The sequence below is a fragment of the Maylandia zebra genome, linkage group LG20 (assembly GCF_041146795.1).
Source record: "Maylandia zebra isolate NMK-2024a linkage group LG20, Mzebra_GT3a, whole genome shotgun sequence".
Lineage (NCBI taxonomy): Eukaryota > Metazoa > Chordata > Actinopteri > Cichliformes > Cichlidae > Maylandia > Maylandia zebra.
Window position 1 is genome coordinate 23,634,253 of NC_135186.1, and position 24,162 is coordinate 23,658,414.

At 40.4% G+C, this 24,162-nt stretch overlaps 1 protein-coding gene across 3 annotated transcripts in view; it reads left to right on the forward strand.

Moving 5' to 3' along the window:
• Nucleotides 1–205: 205 nt before the first annotated feature.
• The window catches only part of LOC101485878 (poly(rC)-binding protein 4), a 37,073-nt gene continuing 13,116 nt past the window's right edge, over nt 206–24,162 (forward strand). The window contains exons 1-8 of one of the 3 annotated variants that reach the window (XM_024806525.2): nt 206–375; nt 553–660; nt 2,606–3,007; nt 16,280–16,469; nt 17,312–17,335; nt 18,662–18,694; nt 20,217–20,333; nt 23,566–23,697. In XM_024806525.2, the coding sequence (XP_024662293.1) occupies nt 16,362–16,469; nt 17,312–17,335; nt 18,662–18,694; nt 20,217–20,333; nt 23,566–23,697 (414 nt within the window). In that variant the 5' untranslated portion in view covers nt 206–375; nt 553–660; nt 2,606–3,007; nt 16,280–16,361. Of the gene's footprint in view, nt 376–552; nt 661–2,483; nt 3,008–16,279; nt 16,470–17,311; nt 17,336–18,661; nt 18,695–20,216; nt 20,334–23,565; nt 23,698–24,162 lie in introns of those variants that run through there. The other 2 variants (XM_024806526.2, XM_004546033.6) reach the window with 2 other exon arrangements.

Here is a 24,162-nt window from a genome sequence, read left to right on the forward strand (position 1 = left end):
TTTCTACTGTAATGTGTCAGGTATAAAATGACTTTGTTCACCAATCAAACCTGATAATTCTCACAATTTTCCTCTTAGTCCTGTTCATTTTTAAATTTGTATCTCTGTTTTCACACAACTCATCCTGATTCCTTCGTTTAATTCCCTCACTTTGTTGCATAAAGGTGCTGGAAACATTCCTCAGAGATTTTGGATGATGAGGACAATACACTGTGAAGACCATTTGAGTACAGTGAACTCATTATCATGTTCCAGAAACATGTTTGAGTTGATTTGAGCTTTGGGACATGGTGCGTTGTCCTGCTGGAAGCAGTCATCATAAGATGGGCACACTGTGGTCATAAAGGGATGAATGCGGTCAGCAACAACACTCGGGTAAGTTGTGGAGTTTACACAATGAGGTGGTACTACGAGCCCCAAAGTGTGCCGGTAAAATGTCTCTCACTCTATTACACCGCCAGCAGCCTGAACCTTTGATAAAAGGCAGACTGTATCCTTGCTTTCATGTTGTTTATGCCAAATTGTGATCCTAACATCCGAATGTCACAGCAGAACTCGAGACTCATCAGACCAGGCGATGTTTTTCCAGTGCTCTGCTGCCCAATTTCGGTGACCCTGCGTGAACTGCAGCCTGTTCTTCGCTGACAGGAGAGGCACCTGGTGTGTTTTTGTTGTTTGTTTGTTTTTACTGCTGTAGCCCATCTAGCTCAGTGTGTTTTGTGTTGAGAGATACTTTACTGCATATCTTGGTCGTAACAAGAGGTTACTGTAGTTACTATTGTCTATTGTTCCTGTCGGCTTAAAGCAGTCTGGCCATTCTCCTTTGACCTCTGGCATTAAAAACACGCATTTTCAGCTAGAGAATTGCTGCTTACTGGATATTTTTTCTTTTTCGTACCATTGTCTGTAAACCCTAGAGATGGTTGTGTGGGAAAATCCCAGTAGTTTTGCAGTTTCAGAAATAATCGGACGAGTCTGTCTGGCACCAACAAATATATTATGTTCAAAGCTCCTTTCTTTCCCATTTTAATGCTCAGTTTGAATTTCAGCAGGTCGCCTTGCCATGTTTGCGGCCACTGATTTGCTGCCATGTGATTGGCTGATTAAATATTTGCGTTCATGATCAGTTAAACAGATGTATCCAAATAAGTGGCAAGATCATGAATGGCATACACAAATAACAGCTGTCTTTCCAAAGGTTTCTCCCTGAATGACATTCTTGTTTCTCGTTGTCATTCAGTCTGATTGTGAAAGCCATACCATACTTTATTTTTACCACAGTTTTGATAAAAACATTGGGCAGTTCCTGTCTGCCTAGCTTGTGCATGCATTTGGATCCTTGTTAACATTTTCAGAGCACGCAGTAAATCATGTGACACTGTAAGGGTTTAAAATGTGCTCAAGCCCAGCAGTTCCCTAGGACATAATTGCCATCATACCTTAGGGAAATAAATTCTTAATAACCTTAAAAGCTGTTTGAATGTATCTGCTGGAAATATCTTTTCCCACAAGTCTTATTTACTTTCTGAACCATAGCTGCTCTGTTCCTTTTTGACTCCCAGCCAGGACGAAATGTCACCATCAAACGATGAAACAAAATGTAACAGCGTGCAGAGACATTGGTTTTAAAAAAAAAAAGCCAAGCAGTAATGAATAACAGTCTGTTATTTAGAAATAAAAATACAAGTTCACATCCATCCTGTTCTCATTCTTTGGCATGAATGAGAGCCACCTGAGATAATTTGTGAAATAGATGGAGATGTCATGCTCAAATTACCCAGACGGTTCCTCCTTCATTCAGGAGCGGTGGGAGCTGTCTGGATGTCTTGCTCTAGTGTTTTTAAATTAATGAGCTGTTTCTCGTGAAGTGAAATTCGCTGTAGGTGTCTTTTGCTTGGTGTGAAACAGACAAATTTTCTTCCTTCTGCCACTTTAACGTTGTTAATTTCACATTTCTTAGAAGGGAATGCCAAGACTTATGAAAAATCAGGGTAATTTAAAGTCATCACAGTCCCAGCCCTTCACAGGATAAGTGACTTCAGAAAGAGTATATACTGCGAATTATTTAAAATGATACACAGTTTATTACTGTGCCCCTCACCTTTGCAGAAACGCTTAAAACAACAGCAATATCAAGACATAGACACTAGATGGCGCCATGTGAGAGAAAGTTGCTGGTTTAAAACTTCAAAAGAAAGCTTAAATTTAAGCCCTGCGCCACCAACTTTGCTGGAGCCAGTGAATTTTGATCTGCACATTTTATAAATTGACTAAATATTTGCATTATTAAGATTACCGTTATCATTGATATGTAAAGCCTAAAGCCTGAAACTGTACTCAAAGATGGGTAATCTGCCTTGCACTCAGCGGGATAATGTTTAAGGTGGTTAATTAAAATCAGTTGTAATGTAATATTTTGTGATTTATTTATTTATTTATTTTTTAAACTAGGTTAAGTTGGCATACCCTTCAGGTATGAAACTTCTCCCGATCATTGTGCATTTCTCCATCTGATTCCGTTTTATGACTGAGACAAGTTGGTGTACAGTGAGACCGAGCAAGCACTCGTGATCTTGAGTGTGTCAATCTGCGGTGCGACGCACAGGGCGAAGAGGCGCGGCACGCTCTCAGCAGAGGTCCTGTGAGGACTGGAAGGATCACAAAAGCAGCACACCGACCGAGGCAGGGATGAAGAGATATCAGACACTTGGAAGCAGCTGAACCGGAGGATTTTTACCCAAAGAACACTCGGCTCTGTCCCACGGGCTGCCTCGGTTACTGGCTATCAGGGTGAGCGGGGTGGTCGCTGCCTGCATCTCTCTCTCTCTGTGTGTGTCTCTCCTCAGCGCACAGGCGCTCTGCACTCCAGTCTGCTGACACTCCGGGAGGACAGTCCGCACTACACCTCCGTGTCATTGGACTCTATGTGGATACAAAGCCCGGCCAACACAGATCCATGGGGATAGTTTAGAGGGAACTGCTGACTGCGACCTTTGCATGAAATCAGGTAAGTGTCGGTTTATTTGGAAAGGCACATTTTTGGACAGCTAGTTCCCTATTCTCCAACTTAAAACACCTCTTATCCAATACGTGACATTCTTGCTCGCTGTCGGCTTCAAATATAGTGTCTTATTTCTCGAATTAGGCCTACATCAAGCCATATATTTACAATTTAGCTTACACATTCGTCTCAACAACCACAATCAGGCCCTTTAACTGCCGCCGTAATTCCTGCCGTCGTTCTAAATTACTACAGTCCCTAATGTTTTTACTCGTGCGCACTCATGTGAGAACAGTGTAGGATGAAATCATTTGTGTGTGGAGCTGAATTAATGAAGCCGTAAAATGACTGGGTTGTTAAATCCAGCATATGGCAGAAAGTCCCCAGATGAGCAGGGGACAGCAGTAAGAGCGGGGAGACAATTGGGCTCTTGTGTGTGTGCACGGTTTTATGATAATGAAAGTGGACCCCGTTGGCCAGGCCCGTCCTGAAACACAAAGATCATTCTCAACAAGTCCCGTACTGTGGGCGCCCGCTTGGTGCTGAGGCAGCGAGTGTATGTGACAGCACCATTATTCACCAAGATGCCTAAGTGCACTTGTATTGCACCGCATGGAAGAACTATCATAACAAGCTGACCCCTACGTAGGGGTATATATTGTGCAAACGCATTTTGTCTGGAAATGTTTATAATTTACCCTAAATGTATGAATCCGTCCACATTTGCTCAACTGTAAGTTTCTAAACAATAACACAAATGACACTCTTTGACTTTCCTCTCAATTGTGCACACACTGTTCCTAAACAGTACTCCTTACAGGATTATTCTCATTTAGCTGTTGCTTCCAAATATATTGGCTCTGGTATTTCAGTTTTCACTTGCAGTTTCATTTACATTTTGCAATAATCTGAGCATATTGTTTAGGCTCCTTAGTACAATAGAATCAATTAAAAAACATCTGAGAGTGGACCTTCTCATCGATTTAGGAAATCATCATCCTTGCTGCCTGGAGATGCTCATGAATCTTGCATGTTCACATCCGGAGAGAAATGGGGGCACAATTAGAGGATTGCACATTACTTAGAGTATAGATGTTTGGCTCGGATGCAGTGCGTTGTATGGCGGTTCTACTGAAGGAGCAGAACATGATTTAGATATGTGTTCTGAAAGGACAAAGGCGAGATCAATAAGAAACTGATTTTTCATCTGTGTGTAGTGAACGGGGCATCTGCTTGAGTGCAAACACTATTTATTTCTGGGAAGGGAGTAGGACATACAATTTGTCTGATATAAGAGGCACACGTATCTTTTAAAAACACTCTGGGGGGCAAAGAGGTGGGCCATCATGTATTGCTGATTCTCTGTCCAGCTGCAATTCCTTAATGCACTCTGAGAGTCAGAGATCTAATAAGAAGTGGAAGAACATCTTCAATAATGAAACCCCACCTGCATCTCTGCTGCAGAGTGAGGGCTGGGGCTGCGAGGCCTCATAAATAACAGAAGCCAGACCTGACACGTGCTGCTCCAACGTCTGGGAACTGCCAATAATCCCTCAGCAGGAGGGAGTAAAAAAAGGCACAATGCTTAGTTTTGCTTTGCAGTCATCAAGTAAATGTAGCTCAGCACAGCAGCTTTACTCTAATAAAGAGTTCTGCAGAGTGATATGAGGGGATATTCAATCACTTTTTACTCATAAGGAGAATACGGGAAAAGCATTCCTGTAGTGAAAGCAGCGCATGGGACAGCAAACAGCTTAAATTGCATGCAGATTTCAATATTATTCTATTGATTTTATCGCATCACAGACTTATCTTTGTCTTATTTTTTTCTGCTTTTCAGCAGTAATTTAATTGTAATACCTTGCAGTGTTTGAAGCTTAGAAGTATCATCGCCTTCTTTCAGGCTTTAATTTAGATGTTGTATCACAGGAGCATTTTTTCAATACATATCAATTTCCTCTCTAATACTTGAGATAAATCCCCTGTAGCAATTAACCTGCTTTTGAGTGATTAACCTGTGCTTGTCACTATCTAATAACTACAGACACTTGAGGCTGTACTCCTATTGTGATCATTATTATTCTCATGCTTTACCATGAGACACAAGAAAGCTATGGAACAACATTACATGAGTACTTGTTGATTTGTGATCTGGCGCCCTCCCTGCATATAAACAGCACAGAGAGCCTTTTTTGGATCTTCTTGTATTGCTATGAAGAGACCCTTTCTTCTCTAACACAATGTGACCCTCACTGCTGTTCTTTAAACAGACCCAGTGGCTGACAGAGCTTCGGGCTGTCCCTGCTATGAAAAGATAGCTCTGTGCTGAGCTCCAAAGATTGACCAAGCAAGCCTCATGACTCTCCTGTTGTGTCTCACAAAGAGTCTCATGAGCATGATTTATTTAGTCCAGAAGTTACCGTCAAAGAGGACCTTTTATGCTGTCTTTACAGAGCGCCTTAAGAAGTAATGATAGGTGTATTCTAAACACTCAAATCCAGTAAGTCCTGTATGTCGTGCGAATAAGCTAAAAGACTGCCTTCATGAAAGTAATCCGCTCTGCCCTACAGAACACTAAATGGAGGTTTTTCTTTCAATTGGCCATCTGCATCTATGTGTGTGTGTGTTTGTATGCGACAGAGAAGGAGAGAAGCTTTTTATCCCCCCTTCAGCTGCCTAGCGCGTGAAATATTTAACAGGGACCGCACTATTTTTGGGTTTGTGCTCAGTTTGTTTTGAAGCTTATGTAATCCGTAGTTTCAGCTCAACGCGCGGTAATGTTTTATGTCAAATAATACACCATTGAGTCAGCCAACTTAAGCGTAGTGATGCTGCAAGCAGTATAATCCTGCAGACGAACTGTGCGAAACTATAAAGGACATTGCACAGCTGAGAATTATGATGAGGATTCCTGCACCATCTGTGCACTGATGGATTTGCCATGTTTAATGCAGCGTCTTGTACCTCAAGGAAGCGGGGGCCACTCCAGATCGTCTCAGGTTCCTTGTTTCTGCGAGATATTGATCAACTTGTCTCTCTTCCCTCCAACTGTCTCCATCTCTGCTTGTTTTCTTCCTCAGTTTGTCTCCCATCTCGCTCACTTTCTCCTCCCTCTACTCTCCTCTCCTGTGAGGTGTCAGATTCTCTGACTCATGCCCTGGTGTGGAGGATGGGAGGAAAGCAGGGATGAAAGAGAAGAGAGAAAAGTCATTTTGCAGATAGAGGGAGTGACCTTCATCCAGTAAGAAGGATGGGATAAAAGCTGGAGTTAATACCCTGCCAAAGTGTATTCTCCACCATGCCAAAAAGCCATTCAAAATGATATATGGTCCTAGTAGGAGCTCTCTGATAATAAGAGACACGCCATTGTAAGGAGAGGCAAGGCAAATGATTAGAAAATTTCAATGTTGTATCCAGAAGGATAAACACTCGGGGACAGCATATGAAATATGCTGAAGATTTTTGTTTGAAACCAGATTTTTATTTATTTGTTTATTTTTTGTTGGGGGATTTGACAGTTAAATGACAGTTGTACAATATGTATGCCTGGGCCCCACTGTCCCTATGCTAACTAAAGCCAGTGTAAATACAGGCTCAGACAGTGGCACGCTGTGCCTGGGTCCAACAGCCACATGGCATATATGCATATATATATATATATATGCATATATATAACAATTGACAGCCCACAAACATCTCCTTATAAGGTCATTATCTGCATGTTTGTGTTGTTGTTGTTTTTTTCCCCCCACTGGCAATAATGAGAAGAAGGGAGGGATTGGGGTTTACCTAATGAGGGGATGTGTTTCTTTGTAAAAAACAACTGCATCTAGAACTGATCAATCGCAGAGTGGCCACATTCCTTCAAGGGTATATGCTTATTAATCCCCATTGAGCCAGAACTAAATAAATACTGCTCCACCCTGACAGTGAGAGAAACTGATGGCATTTTATAGACTCCCGTGCTAGTATGTCAATTACACTGCTGTTCATTAGCTGCCGGGTTCCCTTGTAAGTATGCAGATTCTGCCACAGAAAGCTGTCTGTGTCTAAGCTGTATAGACAAACTGACATGACTGTAAGTTGCAATGACAAGAAGAAGCCTTGACAGTAACGATTCCTGCCACTTTTAAAATGCAGCCGTTTCCAATATCAGTGATGTAAATAAACAGTGGCTCTACAGCTTGTGTGAATAAGATTATTGTGTGTATAAATGGCTACAAATGTATTACCCCGCACCACCACCCAGCTGACAAACCCACAAAGTTTCAGAAGGCGTGTTATCGCAGGATTTTCAATTAGGCGCGTTCATTGTGAAGACAGCTTTTCAGCGGCTTTGTTTATAAAATCAGAAATCAGAAATCTTGTAGTTTTACTGAATGTTTTAAAAACACACCGCCCTGGGGTAATCTTATCAGCGTCAGCCCACATTTACGCGCGGTGGCCGTAGTGAATGTGACCGCTGGCCGTTCTCTCTGCTGCAGGAGCAGCCGACAGCTCGGGGGCCTGATAACCCTCTCTGGAGCCCTGCGGTTGACAGGCGACTTGAACTGCAGGCTTACACGGTTATGCTTTAACGCTAGATGAAGCGGTGGGCTGATAGCAGAGGACAGTCCCCTCTGTGCCAAGGGCTGACCCCTCCCATTATATGTGACAGAGCTGAGACAGACATGCCGAGAGATGAAACACTACTCTTTAATTTCAAGCCTCTCCTATTTCACAACTAAAGCCCTCTTCTCCTCTCTCTTTTTTTGCCTCTCGACCCTGGAGAGGTTATGGAAGTGCAGCTGTATTGGTGTAACCGTTTAATTCTTCAATCGAGTGCTCATTATTCTTGCAATATATGTTGCTGAACTATACTGAAAGGAATTTACTGTCAATTTATTGTAGTTTTTCTTCTTTTTTTTTCTTCATAATCTAACGTGGGTGATGCAAAATGTTTCTTTGGTCTGATCAGGATTTAGCAGCTCCTCACTGAAGACTAGAAGAAAGTTTTTCTTGAGTCACCACACAACGCTGTAGCGCTAAAGCAGAGGTTTAAACTTTAATGATGTTTTTACTATTAGCTGCAGCTTAAAGAGAATTTGAAAGCATTCATGAGATAGTACGCTTTATTTGTACAAAGGCAAAAATTTCACTTAAAAATTCCACAGTCACATAGATGTGTTGACATCACTGTGGCGCTGCTCAAAAAGCGGTACAAGTGCTGCATCTTGGAATGACCATTTGCTGTGATGTGGTTAAAGCTAATCCAAGCAAGCACTTCCACTTTGAAAATTTCAATTACAAGGAATAGAGTTTATTTGATCAAGAGGCCTTTGCATCATTTCTATTCAGTATGCAGTCATTAGCTATGTTAGTGCTTTCACACACCCTCTCCTCTGCTGTAAGTAATCAGATTTACAGACAGACGCTTAAAATGGCCGAACGTTTGTTTAGACGTAAGTCGAGCAGACGTGTGCATTTCATGTAAGTTTGGAGACCGACTAACCAGTAGCAAAGAGGAGCCTGGAGATTTATTGCTTTTGTCTGTTGTATTTTTTCATCATTGTCTGAGGAGATGACGCTTTCATTGTGTCACCCCGTGTACTCAAACATCGCAGCAGTTTGAGTTTGTCGTGACAGATGGGTGTATAAAGTCTTCCTGTGGAAGTTCTGAGTAGATCAAAGCCTGTCCGCTGTTGTGCTTCCACTGGACACTGTCTGTATGTGTGTGTCTTGTGTGGATTGTTGACTCCTTTCATCCCAGCAGCTGTGTGTGTGTCTTGTTTTGAGTTTTGTTTTGGGGCACATAGGCATATGAATGTTGGGGTGGGGGGGTATACATATGTGTAAATGGTCTTTCACCTCTTGGTACTCTCACTGTGCGTGTGTACACACATTGACACCCTCCCACTTACTGCTCCATATGTGCCCACCCGAGGGACACCCTGTCCTCTTCGCCTATGCGTGTTGATGGAGCAGACACACAATACCCCCGGTCCCACATATGGAGAGGCGGGGGCATACCCTGTTTCTGTTGTTCACCATGGAGACCAGGCACCTCCTTCTTCATTTCCTCTAAGCCAGCCCAGAATCGCCTATTTGCCAGGATTGTGTGAGGGATACGGTTGTCTCAGAACAGGTGCCCAGTCCTCCAAACAAGCCCGCTGTAAAACATTCTTTTCATCTTGACAGACTCTCTGTAGTGGAAGCACCTGAAAATCTGGCAAGGAAAAGAAAAAAAACTGTGGTTGCTGTCAGGGGATGTATGCCGATTGCTTTTATCCATGATATCTTTGAGGTTATGGACGGTTGACAAAAAAACACCAACTCTGGATTCTTGCTCGATTTAACTTTAAGGATAATTTTACATTGTTACATCTTTTTAATAACAAGCGTGGTGTTGGGATTTTCTGTCGATTTTTTATTCGTTGTCATGTTGTCTATGCTATATGTTCTCAGTTAATGACTGTGGGAAAGATTTACAAGTATTTTGAAGACACCAACTTTCATAAAGACAACAAGGCTAAAATTGTTCCTTTGAGCAAAAAACTTCAACTTAATCTTACATATTGATAGTGAAAATACTGAAAGGACGCAGATTGTCCTACTGCAATGATCTACTTTAGCCATAGACTGTATATAAATGGTGGAATAGGCCACAAAACATCGACGATTAGTAAATTCTATTTAAGTGGTTTTGAGCTGAGCATTAGTAATTTGTCAGTCACAAGAAGCGACCACTCTAAAACATAATCTGCTTTGCCACTGCTGTTTTTTTACACTAATGGAAACAGTTATTTGACCATTTTGTTGTATTCACTAATTTGAACCTAGCTAATAACATGAATAACTTAGCAAAATTAGCAACTGACAGTCATAAATTCATCAGGAATACCGAGGTGAAATATAAAGGGTCATTTTCCATTGACTTCCATTCAAACGTAACTAATTTTTTAAAACCAGAGGAGGTTTAATACGCTTCCACATTGGCCTCCATTTTGGGGCTCGTCAGCTCTGTTCTTCTCGTGTGAATTTAGCATGCTGACATGATCATTTGCATTAATCCAAAAGGACAGCTAAGGCTAATGAGAATGTGATTAGTTTAAGTATTTTTCACACAAATGTCCATAGAATCACAAATGTTAATGCAAAAGCTCCATCCAACAGTTCAGCAGTATAGCGATACTAGTAAGCAAAAAGTGACAGAGACACAAGCGAGAAGGAAAGTCTGTATCTGTGCAAAAATGATTTCAGTAAAATCCATAAAAGTCAGCCTAGTGATGTCGTAAAAACAAGTCAGAATAACCAAAATTAGGAGAATACATGACCACTAGAATTATTTGTTGAGATATTTTGGTGTAGGCATTGCCTTCCCAAAGCCAAGCTGCTAGCAAGGCTAAAATTATCTCTTCTTATGCCCCCAACATCTTTTCTTTCCCCTCTCCCCTCAACCGATACGGCAGATGGCTGCCCCTTCCTGAGCCCAGTTCTGCTGGAGGTTTCTTCCTGGCAAATAGGAGTTTTCCCTTCCCACTGTTGCCAAGTGCTTGCTGATAAGGGTTTGGGGTTCTTACCTTTAATATTGGAAAGTCTTTATCTTACAGTGTAAAGTGCCCTGAGGTGACTGTTGCTGTGAATTGGTGCTGTATAGATACAATTGAATTGAATCAGTTATTACCCAAACTGCTTTTTGTAAACATCCAGATGAACTAATAAAGTGGTGACCTTTGCTATTACATACTCGGTCAGTTTAGCATAGCAGCCCCCAAATCACAACCCCCCCCCCCCCCAAAAAAAAAATTATTTGAACCTGGCTACTTTTACTTAGTCAACAGTAACCAAGGACTCTTATGGTCATTTGTTTTCAGTCTTTGTGTTACAAAGTCATGCCTAATCCGGTGTATATAAGGCTGGATAAAAGCAGTGACTCATAACTGAAGCTCTTTCATGCTTTATGCAGTCAAGCAGAGCAAGACCCAGGTCACATTATAAGTGACATAGGAGCAGAACAGTAGGTGGACTCTTCACCTTTCTTTCCTAGTCTGACTGCAGTTTGGCAGCCTAGTGCTGCAGTCTGCGCTTTGCTAATTCCGTGTTCTCTGTTACCAGGTCTAATTTAGAACAGAGGGGCTCTGTTCATCCTGCAACAGTGCTGCTTGGGATTCTGGAAATGAAGAGTTCAGAGACTCACCGCCCTCACACAGACACAGAGCACATGCCTTGTTATCAACCCACAGAGATGCACATAATGATCCCTCTAACCATTAACTCCTAATGCAATAAGTGCTAACATTTTAGCCATGCCTCTCAGTGCCTAAAGATAATGAAGTTAGCCTACGGGTTGCATAAATGTGCTCTGTGATAACACATGTGTTCAGGATGCATCGATCAACTTTAAAGTCATGATTACTTAGCCTTAAATTTGTAGCTGATGGCAAGTAAAATGCTCCAGTTTTTGTTTATCTCCAGCCCCTTTGGCTCTGTTTGATATTTATGGAAATTGTATGTAGATGAGCTCCTAACTGATAGCTTTGTAAGTCAATCCAATGCGCATCACTTTCAAAAAAAAGCAGATGAAGGCTGATTGATTTGATGCAACTGAATCCAGCACAAAGGCACTCCGCTCCACTTCCTGCCACATTTTGATGGGCTAGCATGTTAGACGTGCCATGGCCACGGTGGGAATATAAAGCTCACAGAGACAGTCAACCTCTGCGACATCTTAAGAAGGTTGTGTGCAAGTATTTGAACATGTCTTTGCAGGCATCCAGTGCATTAATAAATCAAACAAACAGCGATGTCCTTGCACGTTAAGTAAAAGCAATAAATCTGCCTACAACAAGTCACTGCGGAATAGGATCTACTCTAAAATAACAGCCATTTATTAAACATGATCTCCTCTTATAGCTCACCAAATGTATAGACAGAATGTAGATTTATAAACGCACACACATAAGTCAGGCATTGTCAGAAGGACTGCAGCAGTAGGCTGGTATGCATTAGCACTGTAGGCTGGTTGGAATGTGTTTGGCAGACAAGTGGCCTTGATGAGTCAAAGGGGAGACGTTAATTACTAGCTGCAAAAACGTAGCTGTTGTTGTTTTCGCCCTCTGAGTGCATGTGTGTCATGGTTCAAAAATGTAGTCCCCAAGACACTGAAGAACCACCATAAAGCTGCTGGACAGGCGTTTGTCTGCCTGTTTGTGGACAAATGTTGTCACAGCTTCAGAACTACTTAAGATACAGTAGCAAAAGTTTAATTTCAACTTTTTTAACCCTTTGGAGTCAATGAACATGCTTGACTCCAAAGATGCAGCAGTCTCAGAGAGTCTCCATTTCAACTTGTATTGAAAGTGCAGAGTTTAAACTATATTCCAGTTTAATCCCAACAGTTCAGTTATGTGGATTTTATTGACGGTTTGATACGTTTAAGAAAATAGGTTGAAGCCAACAAATTAATCATGCTTATATTTTTCTATGCTGTGTGGATACATTTTACTGTAAATGTCACAGAAGGGTTTTAGATTGTATATGATGTCATACTGGTACCTTTAAACTATGTAAAATAATACCTAAAAAAGCTCAAATGTTCTGAATTACATTTAGTGTTACACTTTAGATCACCTCAGTAGATATTTTAGGATTCAGGTGTTTGTTTTTCTTTGATATTGCAAAGCACCATTTTGCTAGCAATGGTTGATACTGACATGCCAAAGTGCAGGGTTAGGGTTATGATGGCGTAGACCTTAGATGGTTAGCTATCAGTCATATGAAAGTGCATACTGCTAAATTATTATTAAATTATATAAAACTCTCAAACATCATTATTTATAAATTTATGCATTGCTTTTTTCTTCATTTGTTTTTCAAAACTTAGTTGAGCTAATGGGTCCATGTAGCCTCCCCTGGGCTGTTTTAGAGGCAATGCTCACTCAGTTAAACTTAGTTATTTAAACACTTAACAATTGTTTGCCTCCTTGCAATAAAGAAAGATAACAAAAGCAAAATAGAAAACAACAGATTTACAGTGCATGGAAATTAAGGTGTCTATATAAAGCACAAGTTGTTTACACCTAAGCAATAATCAGTGAAGAAAAGAAAACACTCTGTAATATATATATTCTTAAGTGAAACATAAACAGAGTATCTCACCTTCTTCATTTCAGAGCAGGTCATGACTTCATTGATCCACTGAATGGGGACAGGCAGCCTTCCATCTCATTCGAGTTAAGCACTGGGCTAAAAGTGCATTACATCCCAAATCATTTGATCTGCGTGACACAGCAGTTGTTGCCATACAAGTGTTAGGATCACTGTTGTTGTGTAGCTCAAAGACTGAAGTCTAAATATTTATTTTAATGAAATTAGATTACCTTAACTTATGGCCCATTGTTGCTTGTGATTGGTGTCATCTTGGATGACTTGAATTACAGATTCAGAACTTTTTTTGGCAGTTAATACTCAGAGAAACTAGTGAAGTTGGCATGTAAATGTAGCTAATAATGCGATCCCAAGCGGCATTGTTTTCAGGCATCTTTTATCTTAGTTAGTATTGCATGATTAATGTGTTGGATTTTGTCTTACAGGTTTAAAAAAGGAACTTTAAGGTTTTTGGTTTGATCTTTAGCAACTGTATACAGGACTGCTTTAAAGGGACATTTGAATTTTTCATAGCAAATTTTATACTTTTCAAATAAAGAGTCAAAGGAGATAATTTTGTTATTCTTAATGACATTCTTAAAGAAAATGATAACAATTTCTGAACCACAGAATAAATGCTCACTCTGCCGCTGAAAAGGTTTTCTACTGTAGGGTCAAAGGTATCGAATTTTTTTAGTCCACTGGACCAAAGAAGTAGTTATATAATTTCTAAGGAAGATAGGAGCACAGATATATTGATATGGGTGAAATTGGTAAGCACAAATGTAGCTCTATAGTAGATCACAGAATAGAGAAAATAATATTTACACTTTGGAAATATCATGTAGGAATAGTGTTTTTAAAAAACTCTTTATTATAAATTTGAGCTTTAATTGTTATGTGCTATGAAGCCCCACAAAGAATCATTTGATGCAGCTGGTTGTGGTTTAAGCCTACTTTATTATCCAAGGGGTCGATTGTTGCTATTACCGTCTGTTGGTTATTGCTTCCATTTGCCACCATCACCAAGCTTGTTTTTGGGAGTTTCTGCTCAGCAATACTCGCTGTTTTGCAGGATGCTTGGGAAGCATTGTTTTTATGTATTTTTTCTGTAGAGATTAGGGGAAGATGGTGATATGTTAATTAAGCTAACTCTACTCCTTCACAGAGGAGGCAGAGACATTGTAAAACAGAGAGTAAAGCAGAGCAGTAAAACCCTAGTGAAGACTCTCAAGACTCTCTGAGCTGAGATAAAACAAGTGCACTTAAGTTGGGTGATATATAAATACATTAATTAAAATTTTCTCTGTTATCAGTTTTTATGGGGTCTGAGTTGACTGAATGCTTTGAACTGTGCTCCACCTTTCCGCCTTTATTACCACTTTTCTCTTAAAACAAAACAAAACAAAACACAGGGATGGTTTAACAGCAGGGCTCCTGGTTTCAAATGGCGCTCACTGCAGAGCCAAATGGGTCTGTGTGGTTAGAGTTAGGGTGGGGATGGGGCTTGAGCCAGTGTCATGTGCAGTGAGCAGCCTCTCGCTGAAGTAGCCTCTTTATAAATGTGACTTCACTATTTGCTAAGAGATCATTATTTTACTAATTCATATCTACATAGCAAAGAGCCATGTGCTGTTGTATCAATATTCATAATCTCATTTATTGAACCTTTAAGAATACTGCAGTAACAATAATGACATCAGCCTCAGCTGTAGCTTGGGATTAGTGCTAATTAGTATATAGCCTGCTAACACATCAATCTAAGATGATTAACTTGGAAACATTAAAGCCTGCCATTTTGCTCTTGACGATGCTCACTAATTGACATTAGCTTTTAGCCAAAGCGTTATTATTCTAATCAACAAGGATAAAATAAAATAAAATGATCCAATTTCTTCTTGCTGTGATATTGTGATCAACATTTTTCACAAATGTTCAACATTTATACACCAATTATTAATTTATTGATTGGTACGTGATGCCAACCTTAGCTAGTTAGTTTAGACTAAAAAAATATTGTTGCTCACTTTGTTAAAAAATTGGAAACTGGAAAGTTCTAAAACTAATAAGAAACAGTTTTATTTAGATGCAGCAATCCACATCTTTCACCCTTGTACATGCACTTCTGCTCTCCATGCTGACAAATGTAAGGCAATATAAAAAAAAAAATAACAAGAGGAAGCAAAAATGACTCAGTGAACTAATTATGCACGTCATGCTAAGACTGTAAGCATCCAGGTGACTCAGGCATTAATCATCATTCGGTTTGTCAAATAACTGGCATGCACAAAGCTGCTGCCACAATGTCATCCTGGGATGACTACAGATGCATCTAATTTGCTGTCTGTGTATAAATTCTGCTCCGCTTCGCCATAACACTTTTTTTTTCCCTCCATCCGAGTGTGATGGAGCAGATAAAATCAGATCCCCAAAGAAGCCCCAAACATTTTCCATTTTATGAATTTGATTAACTTTGCATGAATCTCCTGCTACACTCTTTTTTTTTTTTTTTTCTTTGTTACATCCAATTTTAAAAGTCACTCAGCTTGCTGTGAGAGAAACTGCTTGTCAGGTAATGAAGACACAGTTAGTCATCGATGGCCACCCACAGTCTCTTCCAATCCCAAAGCTATGATGAGATGCAGCATCGCTGACACTGCTGGTGCTCCTGGTCAATACCCTGCATGCACAGTGGTGTTCATTAGGACTTTGTTATGAATTTCGCCATCGATATTACATCGACTTGAACTAATGAACAACTTTCTCACCGAGATGCTCACAATTACATTCTGCCTGCCTGAAAGCTCTTCCGTGTCACAAATGTGTTTGATTTCCGCTTTGATTTGTCCTCATTTATCTGAATTTTTTTGATCTTCCAGAATTATCGTTTAGTAAACAATAGAGTTAGATACAGCACAAGCATCCAATTTCCCAGAAATGAATGAGAACACCATTAGTTATAATAGTGCCACATAGTGCTCAGTGAATGATGTTGCTGAATTAATTTTTCTCTTCAAGTATTTATAATGTTTGTTCAGAAATCCATGAGCTAGAAACAATAGTGTATGCGTGAGCATATGTGTGGTAGGGAGGAAATGTTACAGACACAAAAATAATTAAGAATCATATTTTCTGAATTCTGTTCTCTCCCAGAGCAGCACTGAACGATCTCGGACAACCACAGAACGAGTGCTGGCCTTCGCTTGACTGTGTGACCAGCGAATGAGCCTTGTTCATGCGTCTCCCTGAGTGCCACTCCCACATCACCATGAACTGTGAGCAGGACTTTGGCGACGGGGGCTTGGGAGTGACCCTCACACTACGACTGCTCATGCATGGAAAGGTTGTTTATGAATGAATGCACGCATGCTTCAGCACTCAAGGCATTTTCAAGCACAAGATTTGTCACAGCCTCACACATCACAGTCATGTGAAAAATAAAAAGCTTTCACGGGATTATGTGATAGGCAGGCCTGCGAAAAACTAAGCACACCCTCACTGTTTCCACCGGAATTAAGAGGGCAAACAGCAGCCAGGCACTGATAATCAAATGCATTTGATTAATTGATTATGACAAAGAGTGAGCACCTCTGTAAAAGCACAAGTTCTGGCAGCTTGCTGGCCTCCAGGATTCAGCTGCGTGTTAACACAATACCACAGTCTTTACAGGAGTGGGCATCCCAGCAAATTCACCCTAAAGTCAGACCGTGCGATGCTTAGAGAAACTCCAAGCCACATGTGTCAAGAACCAAACAAAGCCTATGAGCACAAACATGATGAACGGGTCCTGCAGTCACAGGAACTGGCCATCTCGGAGTCACTGACAGTCAAGATGGTTTCAAAGAGTGAAACAGAGGCCGTCAAACCTTGGCCAAAAAAGGGTCACAACCAAATGGCTGTAAAAAAAATCAAGGTGTTTCAATGAAAATAATGGCAAAAATCCTAAACAAATAAAGTCACACAGAAAACGATTACTTTAAGTTATTGCTGCTAAAGGTGATTCTACAAGGTACTGAATGATGGGGTGTACTTAGTTTTTCACAGGTGCACAGAGTCCTGTGAAAATGTTTTTTTTTTTTCATAATCATACATGCTAAAAATAAACAGTTACTATGAGGGTGATCAGTTTTTGCCTTTTCCCTGGTTTCTATTTATGCTCTATCATCTTCATCCCTTTGCATTCAGGAGGTTGGCAGCATCATAGGAAAGGTGAGAATTCCTATTTTTAATTCTACTCGTAAACATATCTGCATATATAAAGGGAATAATCATTAAAAAAACAGTGATTTAAAATATATGGGTGATGTTTTGCTCTTATATAACTCAGTAGCCATTTTCCATCATTCAAAGCATCTGCAGAATAATTTCCCTCTGCCTTGATTTTGTTTTGAATCACCAGAACACAAAGCTCTGTAACAAAGACTTGCTGTTCTGAATATTCCCATCCTAAATGTAATTGTCTTCAACCAACCCTCTTAAGACCTCCCCCACCTTTCACAAAGCGCCATAGTAATCCATCAAACAAAAACATTAGAGCACCGACTGCAAGCCTCCTGTTGAAACTGAGCTCCAAAGACATACTGCATTACAGTTGGCCCCTTGTGGGCACTTTTAGTGTCTGCTAGGAAATGCCTATTGAGACTGTGTTGCTTCAGTAGCCCCTACTATCGAGCCTTCTGCACCTACAAAAGGCATCACAATGGATGAAAGAAGAAAAATAGAGGAATATAGAAAACTGTGAAGTGCTGGAAAGAATGATTTTGCAATGGATGTGGACAACAGAAAATGTAAAAAAGGAAGCGGGTGAAAGCATTTGAATATGGGGCATACTGTGCAGCTTGACAGAGTGGGAGGCACTTTGTCTGAAGTACTCGAGCTAATAAGTTGTCTAAATAATAACTGCTCCACCCTCCAGCCTTTTTTCCCCTTCCTATCTCTTTGGGAAAACCTCTCATCCTTTCCCCATCAATAGAACACCAGCAGCACAGTCACAATAGACTCCAAGTAATACGTTTCCCGAGATCATAAACAACAGTGTTTGCCGAGGTGTGAGATGACATTGCTTTTGGTACTGGTGAAAGAAAGTGGTCGTCAGTTGCTGCACGAAAGTGTGAACAGAGGTATGACAGGTTGGATGAAGTTGAGCCAAAATAAAATAGCAGAGGGGAGACGAAGCAATCAAAAAATCAGCGGAGGATGTGCTGCAGTGTGACACAAGTCTGACAAAATGTTATTGTCGCTGGCAGGAGCTCTTCACACGCGCTGCGAGCACAGCCGTTACAGCAGGTGTACATTTCCTTCATATGCTCAGATGCTGTATATTTGATATGTTTTTGCAAAGTTAGTGCAAATGACAACATCGCTGCATACACTGCAGACTGAAGCCTTATCGATGCTTTTTTTTTTTTTCTGAGCAATTTCCATCTAACGTGGTTAGAAATGGCAGATTTTGCCTAACAATGTGTTGTAACTGTTTGGTGAACTGAAGCACATTTGCATCTGTTTAAAGCTGTCCTTCGTTTTATCTTTTTTCAGAAAGGAGAGACTGTGAAACGAATACGGGAAGAGGTACAGTGTCCATGATTTCGATCACCATTCCGACACCATTCAATAGAATTGTTTAGCATTCTGCTGTGTTAATTATTATGTTTTTGTGTCATTTGAGACTAGTGAATGCAGCTTCTCTGATGTGACTAGCTGTTACCGTGCACCACTTTGTCCCTATCTTTTACATCAAGACATGAAGTCACTAGATCTCTGTTATTTTAGGCCCTCAGTATGTTCATCTCCAGAGAAAACATAATTTAATCTCAAGAGGCCGTCTAATACTGGTCAGGCTTTCTGGCAGTTGCATGTAATAATAATAATACAGCTCAGTTCTCTCTTCTTGTTTTGGAGGTTTGAGTCTGAAAAGCATACAGAACAGGTGCATTGTCCGAATTGCCTTTTGGGCAATAACAGCACCTTTTTCAATTTAAGTCCTCCCTCTCTTCTCTTCACTGCACCTCATCTAGCTGCTCTCTCTCTCAATTTTCTTTTCTATTTCTTTTTCCTGCTTAAAACAACTTCCTCTTTTCTATGTCTGCTCCTCGATTCCCTCTTTATAAATCTCAAGGGTGCAGCCAAACTAATGCGGCTTGGATAACTCTTTGTATTAGAAAGTAATTAGGCTGACACTTTACAGCACATTTGATTCTTTCTCTTGCTGCTAAGGTTTTATGTCGTATTTTATGAGGTATACGGATAAACAGAAGAATAGTTAGGTCATGGGACAAGGGACAAACCTCTCACTAGTGGTAGTCATCCATTCATCCAATCCATCTAGCTTGGCAGTTCTGGCCTTTTGTTACTTCCCAATTATATGAGCTTCATCCTGTCAGTCCTCACTGGGCCTTACAGTCACAGTGGGGGGAATGAGTCAGTGGGCTGCCTGGAGAAAATGTCCCAGAGGTCAGAACACAGTCCTGTGTCTGCTCACTTTACCCAGAAATGCCAGCATACAAAATGGAAGAAGACGAGGGCAGAAACAGCGTCACCTTCTCATGTCAATGTTATGTCATTATCACTCTACTTTCTCTAAAATTATGAGCTGTACTGCCACTTTAGAACAGACCAAGAAGAACGAGCTGAAATTTGGGGAAATGTGTATCATATTTTTAGTTGTCAAGAGTAAGAAAACAGGACGGATATGTTATTTGTGTTTGTATGTTAACTATGGGGCTACAGCAACCAAAGGTAAAAAGTTCAGCATTTTTCACACTTTATGTTATGTATTGCATAAATGGGACACAGTGTGTTAAAGGCATCCACTAGGCCAGCTCTATCTTCCCTGTTTCCAATAAATTTGTGAGAAGATTAGCTAAAAAAGTGGAAATGGGGCAATCACTGAAGTGTCTCCAGGCTGTCCAAAAAGCTGGAACAGGCCTGTTCCTCTTCACAAGTTACACTACGCTAAGTTCGTACGCTAAGTATATAACCTTAAATATAGCATCACACCTCCAACTGTTATACAGAACAAATGCTAAAGGACTTATTTTCCAACTATTCCTTTACTGAAATTTAAATAACCTGCTGACTTCTGGTTCAACAGAGCAGCGCACGAGTCAACATTTCAGAGGGATCCTGTCCTGAAAGGATCATCACCATCACGGGCTCCACAGACAGCGTCTTCAGAGCTTTTACCATGATCACATACAAACTGGAGGAGGTATTTTTACTTCACTTTTATTTATATACTGCTGAGTTATAGCAATCATTTTCTTAAGGAGTTTTAGTATATAATATATTACAAGTGAGCAAGCTGTTGGCAAAACAGGAAGAAACCTCTGGGAGAACCACTCAAAGGGACAGCCATAACTGGTTGGAGTGAGGGCAAAGAAACGATCTGAAGAAGCGCAAAGAGAAAAAACAAAAAACTGGACAAAACATAAACTATGGGAGAGAGAAGACAAAGTTATGATATGCAGTTGCAGCCTATAGTCACAGGGGGTGAGACGAAGGGAGAGGAGGAGAATCTTCAGTGCATCATGGGAAGTCTCCCAGCAGTCTTAGCAGCAGGGAGTTTTACAGACAATGAGCCTGCTCTCTGACAGCCAAGTGCTCTGTTGGGGTAATACAGCACTATGTATATATTAAGAGGTTTGTAAGCTAAAATGAGGCCTGTTATTCATTGCTGTGACACTCAGATGAAATGAGTTCATGTATTTATTTTACAATAGTTGCATGCATATGAAGGTTTGTCATGTAGGAGACCAACCTGAAATCAGAAAATGTGTGCAGTTTGCCTTTTGAAGTTGTCTAATTCTTAGTGAAGCCATAACATCTTGTTTGCTGAACCTGGAAAAAGTGAAAGAAGCCATTTCGTCACATTAGTACAAGAAATCATTTCCTGTGCTTCATCTCTGCTTTACCACTAATGTGCTTTTATCGCTATTGATTATACTCTAAACTGCAGTGATGGAGGGGGAAAAAAAACTGACTATATTGCATAGCTCTTGATGTGCTTTCATATTAGATTACTCTGCAGATGAAAATCTTGAATAGGTGGATGTAACTGCTGTTGCGAAACCATTCAGACCTTTGCAAGAATGTCGTTATAAATGACGTGCAGCAAGCTGTTGGATTACATCTATCATTTATATTTTCTTCCTGTTATTTTCTTTATGCTTTTCTGGAGTGCTATGAACCGTCCGGGTACTAAAAGAGGAAAATGTTGCTAATTTGTACTCATTAATGAGAATGTGTCGTACACTTCTCGTCATCTATAGGTGAAGTACGGCAGTTTCTTCATGCTATTAATCCCCAAGGTGGCTGTCTATCACAGTGCTAATTAATATGGTGGAATGAGAGCCGCCTTCGCTGTGATTTAGCGTCGCAGCAGATACGAGCAACGGAACAGGTGCTCTCTGCTCAGGTCGGCAGCCTTCAGTAAACATACTCTGGCTGGGAGCACAGTGCAGTATTCATTAAAGATCTTTCACACTCACCCTGAAACGCCTGAGTTTCCATGGCAACATGTTGGCTGACCCACTGTGCACTGCTTCCACCATAGCTGAGTTATTGTATGTCTGACACTTTTAATTAAAACCAAAAGGGAAATAGTATAAATTTGGGCCACTGACTATTAGTATACGCTTTTGTTTCTGTCTCAACAGTTTGTGATTACAGAGCGGCTCGACCTCACTCATTTCCAGTTTGGCTGTTGATCAGTTGTGTGAGTTTTATGCTCACGTGATTTATAGCTCATGTTTTCCCCAGCTGCTGCCACATTTGTGCAAATGCAGTGATCTAATGATCAGGAAATTCGCTACACTTTCATACATGTAATTTGTTTTCAGGTGTTGAAGCACAGCATGCATAAAAGCCACATAATCTCTCTGTATTAGAGCCCTTACCCCACCAGCAGCACAATATGCTTTGGGGATTTAAGCTGAGGAACCCTTTGTGTGAGCAGCGCTTGTATAACCAGCCATCTTAATTCCACCAATTTTGCTTTAAGAGCCTCTCTTCTCTATGGAAAGTATCAAAACGTTCACACTTGTTAAGATGTGGCTCGTATTTTTAGATCAAATCAAGAGAATGACGCCGAGAGTCTTGTGATTGTACAGATGAGCCGTGTGTGCATCTTCTAATGAGACGAGACGTCAGAGAGCCCGATCTGCCTTGATAAATATAGACGCGGAGCAGAGATTCACAAGAGGCACACCAGAATATGCTTTTCAAATTTTAAAGTTGAGCGATATTAGACATATTATACAGTTTTCTTCATGAGTAAAATCCCATAAGGCTACACACACATGCTGTCCCCTTTTATGGCAAACTGCTGATTTTACAGACTGGCCCGAGTGCAAACCATTCAAGTCAAGCTGCATGTTTTGCATTCTGTCAGATTTGCTGTTGGTTGAACTCTGATGGGAAGCATATTTACATTTCAAAGCTTCACAGAGAGACACTGTTCATTAATTAAAACCTCGATCTCCACCCACAGCAGATCAGATGGATGTTTTGCTACCTGCACTATAAAAACACTCATCAACTCAGTCTCAAAATCCAGTTTCTGCTCACTTTCAAAGCAGCGTATGTTGATAAGAAAGGCATATGAACGCATTTACTCTAAAAGTTTGAATGTTTAACTTTGGCTAAGGCTTGTTATTCAGGTGATATTGTTTCCTTAAGGAAACAACTGAGCTGTCATCTACAGCAAGGAAAGGAAATGGGGATGAATGGAAGGAAAGAAATTTTTTTGCAAGACCAGATTTTGGGTTATTGCCTCAAAATTTCAAGTTATTAACTCAAAATGTTAAAATAATAACCTGAACTATGTTGAGTGAAGTCCTGAGGTAAATAAGGATATTTCTCAAGGAATCATAGATTTATTTTAAAAAATGTATTTTAAAACACGAGTTTCAAGAATGCTAACTGAACAAAAAAAAGAAAAACATATCCTCACATTACATTTCCCTTAAACATGGAGCCTTTTATTAAATCTACAAAAGAAAAAACTTTTTCATGCCTAATCTAACGATTTAACTCCAGGACTTTGCTCCACCCCAATACAGGAACATAGAGATGCAGAGACGGAGGTTAATAAGGTGCAGATGATGGATTGCTCTTTACTCTATCTGCCTCACACCTGACACTTCCTGTGTGGATCCCACTGGCTTTTTCTGTTGTTGGATTCCTGTTGATGCAGCAGTAATTACGTTTGGCTGCACTATATCTGGTCCAGCCCAAACCATGATTATATTGTCTTCACTGGTGTCATAGTTTTAGACTGGGATGTAATGCTAATGATGCTATGAATCCAAAACTGACTGGTAAAATGAGCTGCGTTCAGTCTCTGTCTTCCTTGACCCATACTCCTAGATCCTCTCTTCCTTCTTGTGCTTTATTGTTGACTCTCAAAACCATTTTTGCTTTTTTTCTAAATCTCCCTCCAGGACTTAACTGCACTGGTGGCCAACGGCACCATCAGCTCCAAGCCACCGGTTACCCTCCGGCTGGTCATCCCTGCCAGCCAGTGTGGCTCCCTCATCGGGAAGGGAGGGGCCAAGATAAAGGAGATCAGGGAGGTGAGCACCCAGAACACAAATCCAGTCCATGCTCCATGCCCACACTTCACAGAAAGGTTCATATTTGAAATATTGACAGAATGAATCTCCTAGAAAAGAAGCTGTACCTAGAAGGGAGTGATATTTTTTTCTACATTTTTTTTCTGGTTTTTAGCAGGCTGCATAATTGCCCACATGCATTTTATATAGTAGAAACTCTAATTTAGAATTGCTGCATTTACAGTTCAAGTATGCTACTTCAATAAGAACAGTGTAATTAGCTGCAACTAGTGATAACAGGTTGGCATATTTAATGAAAAAAACATTATAGTTGGAATTTCTATTTTATCTATTTTCTGCTAATTAGCAATAAACACAGAGCAACTGAGGCTGATAAGAATCTGAGGACCTGTCAGGCAAAGGCAAACAGCCAAAAGCTATAAATTATTGGCAATTTCTTTAAATAATTAAACATTTTTTTAATAA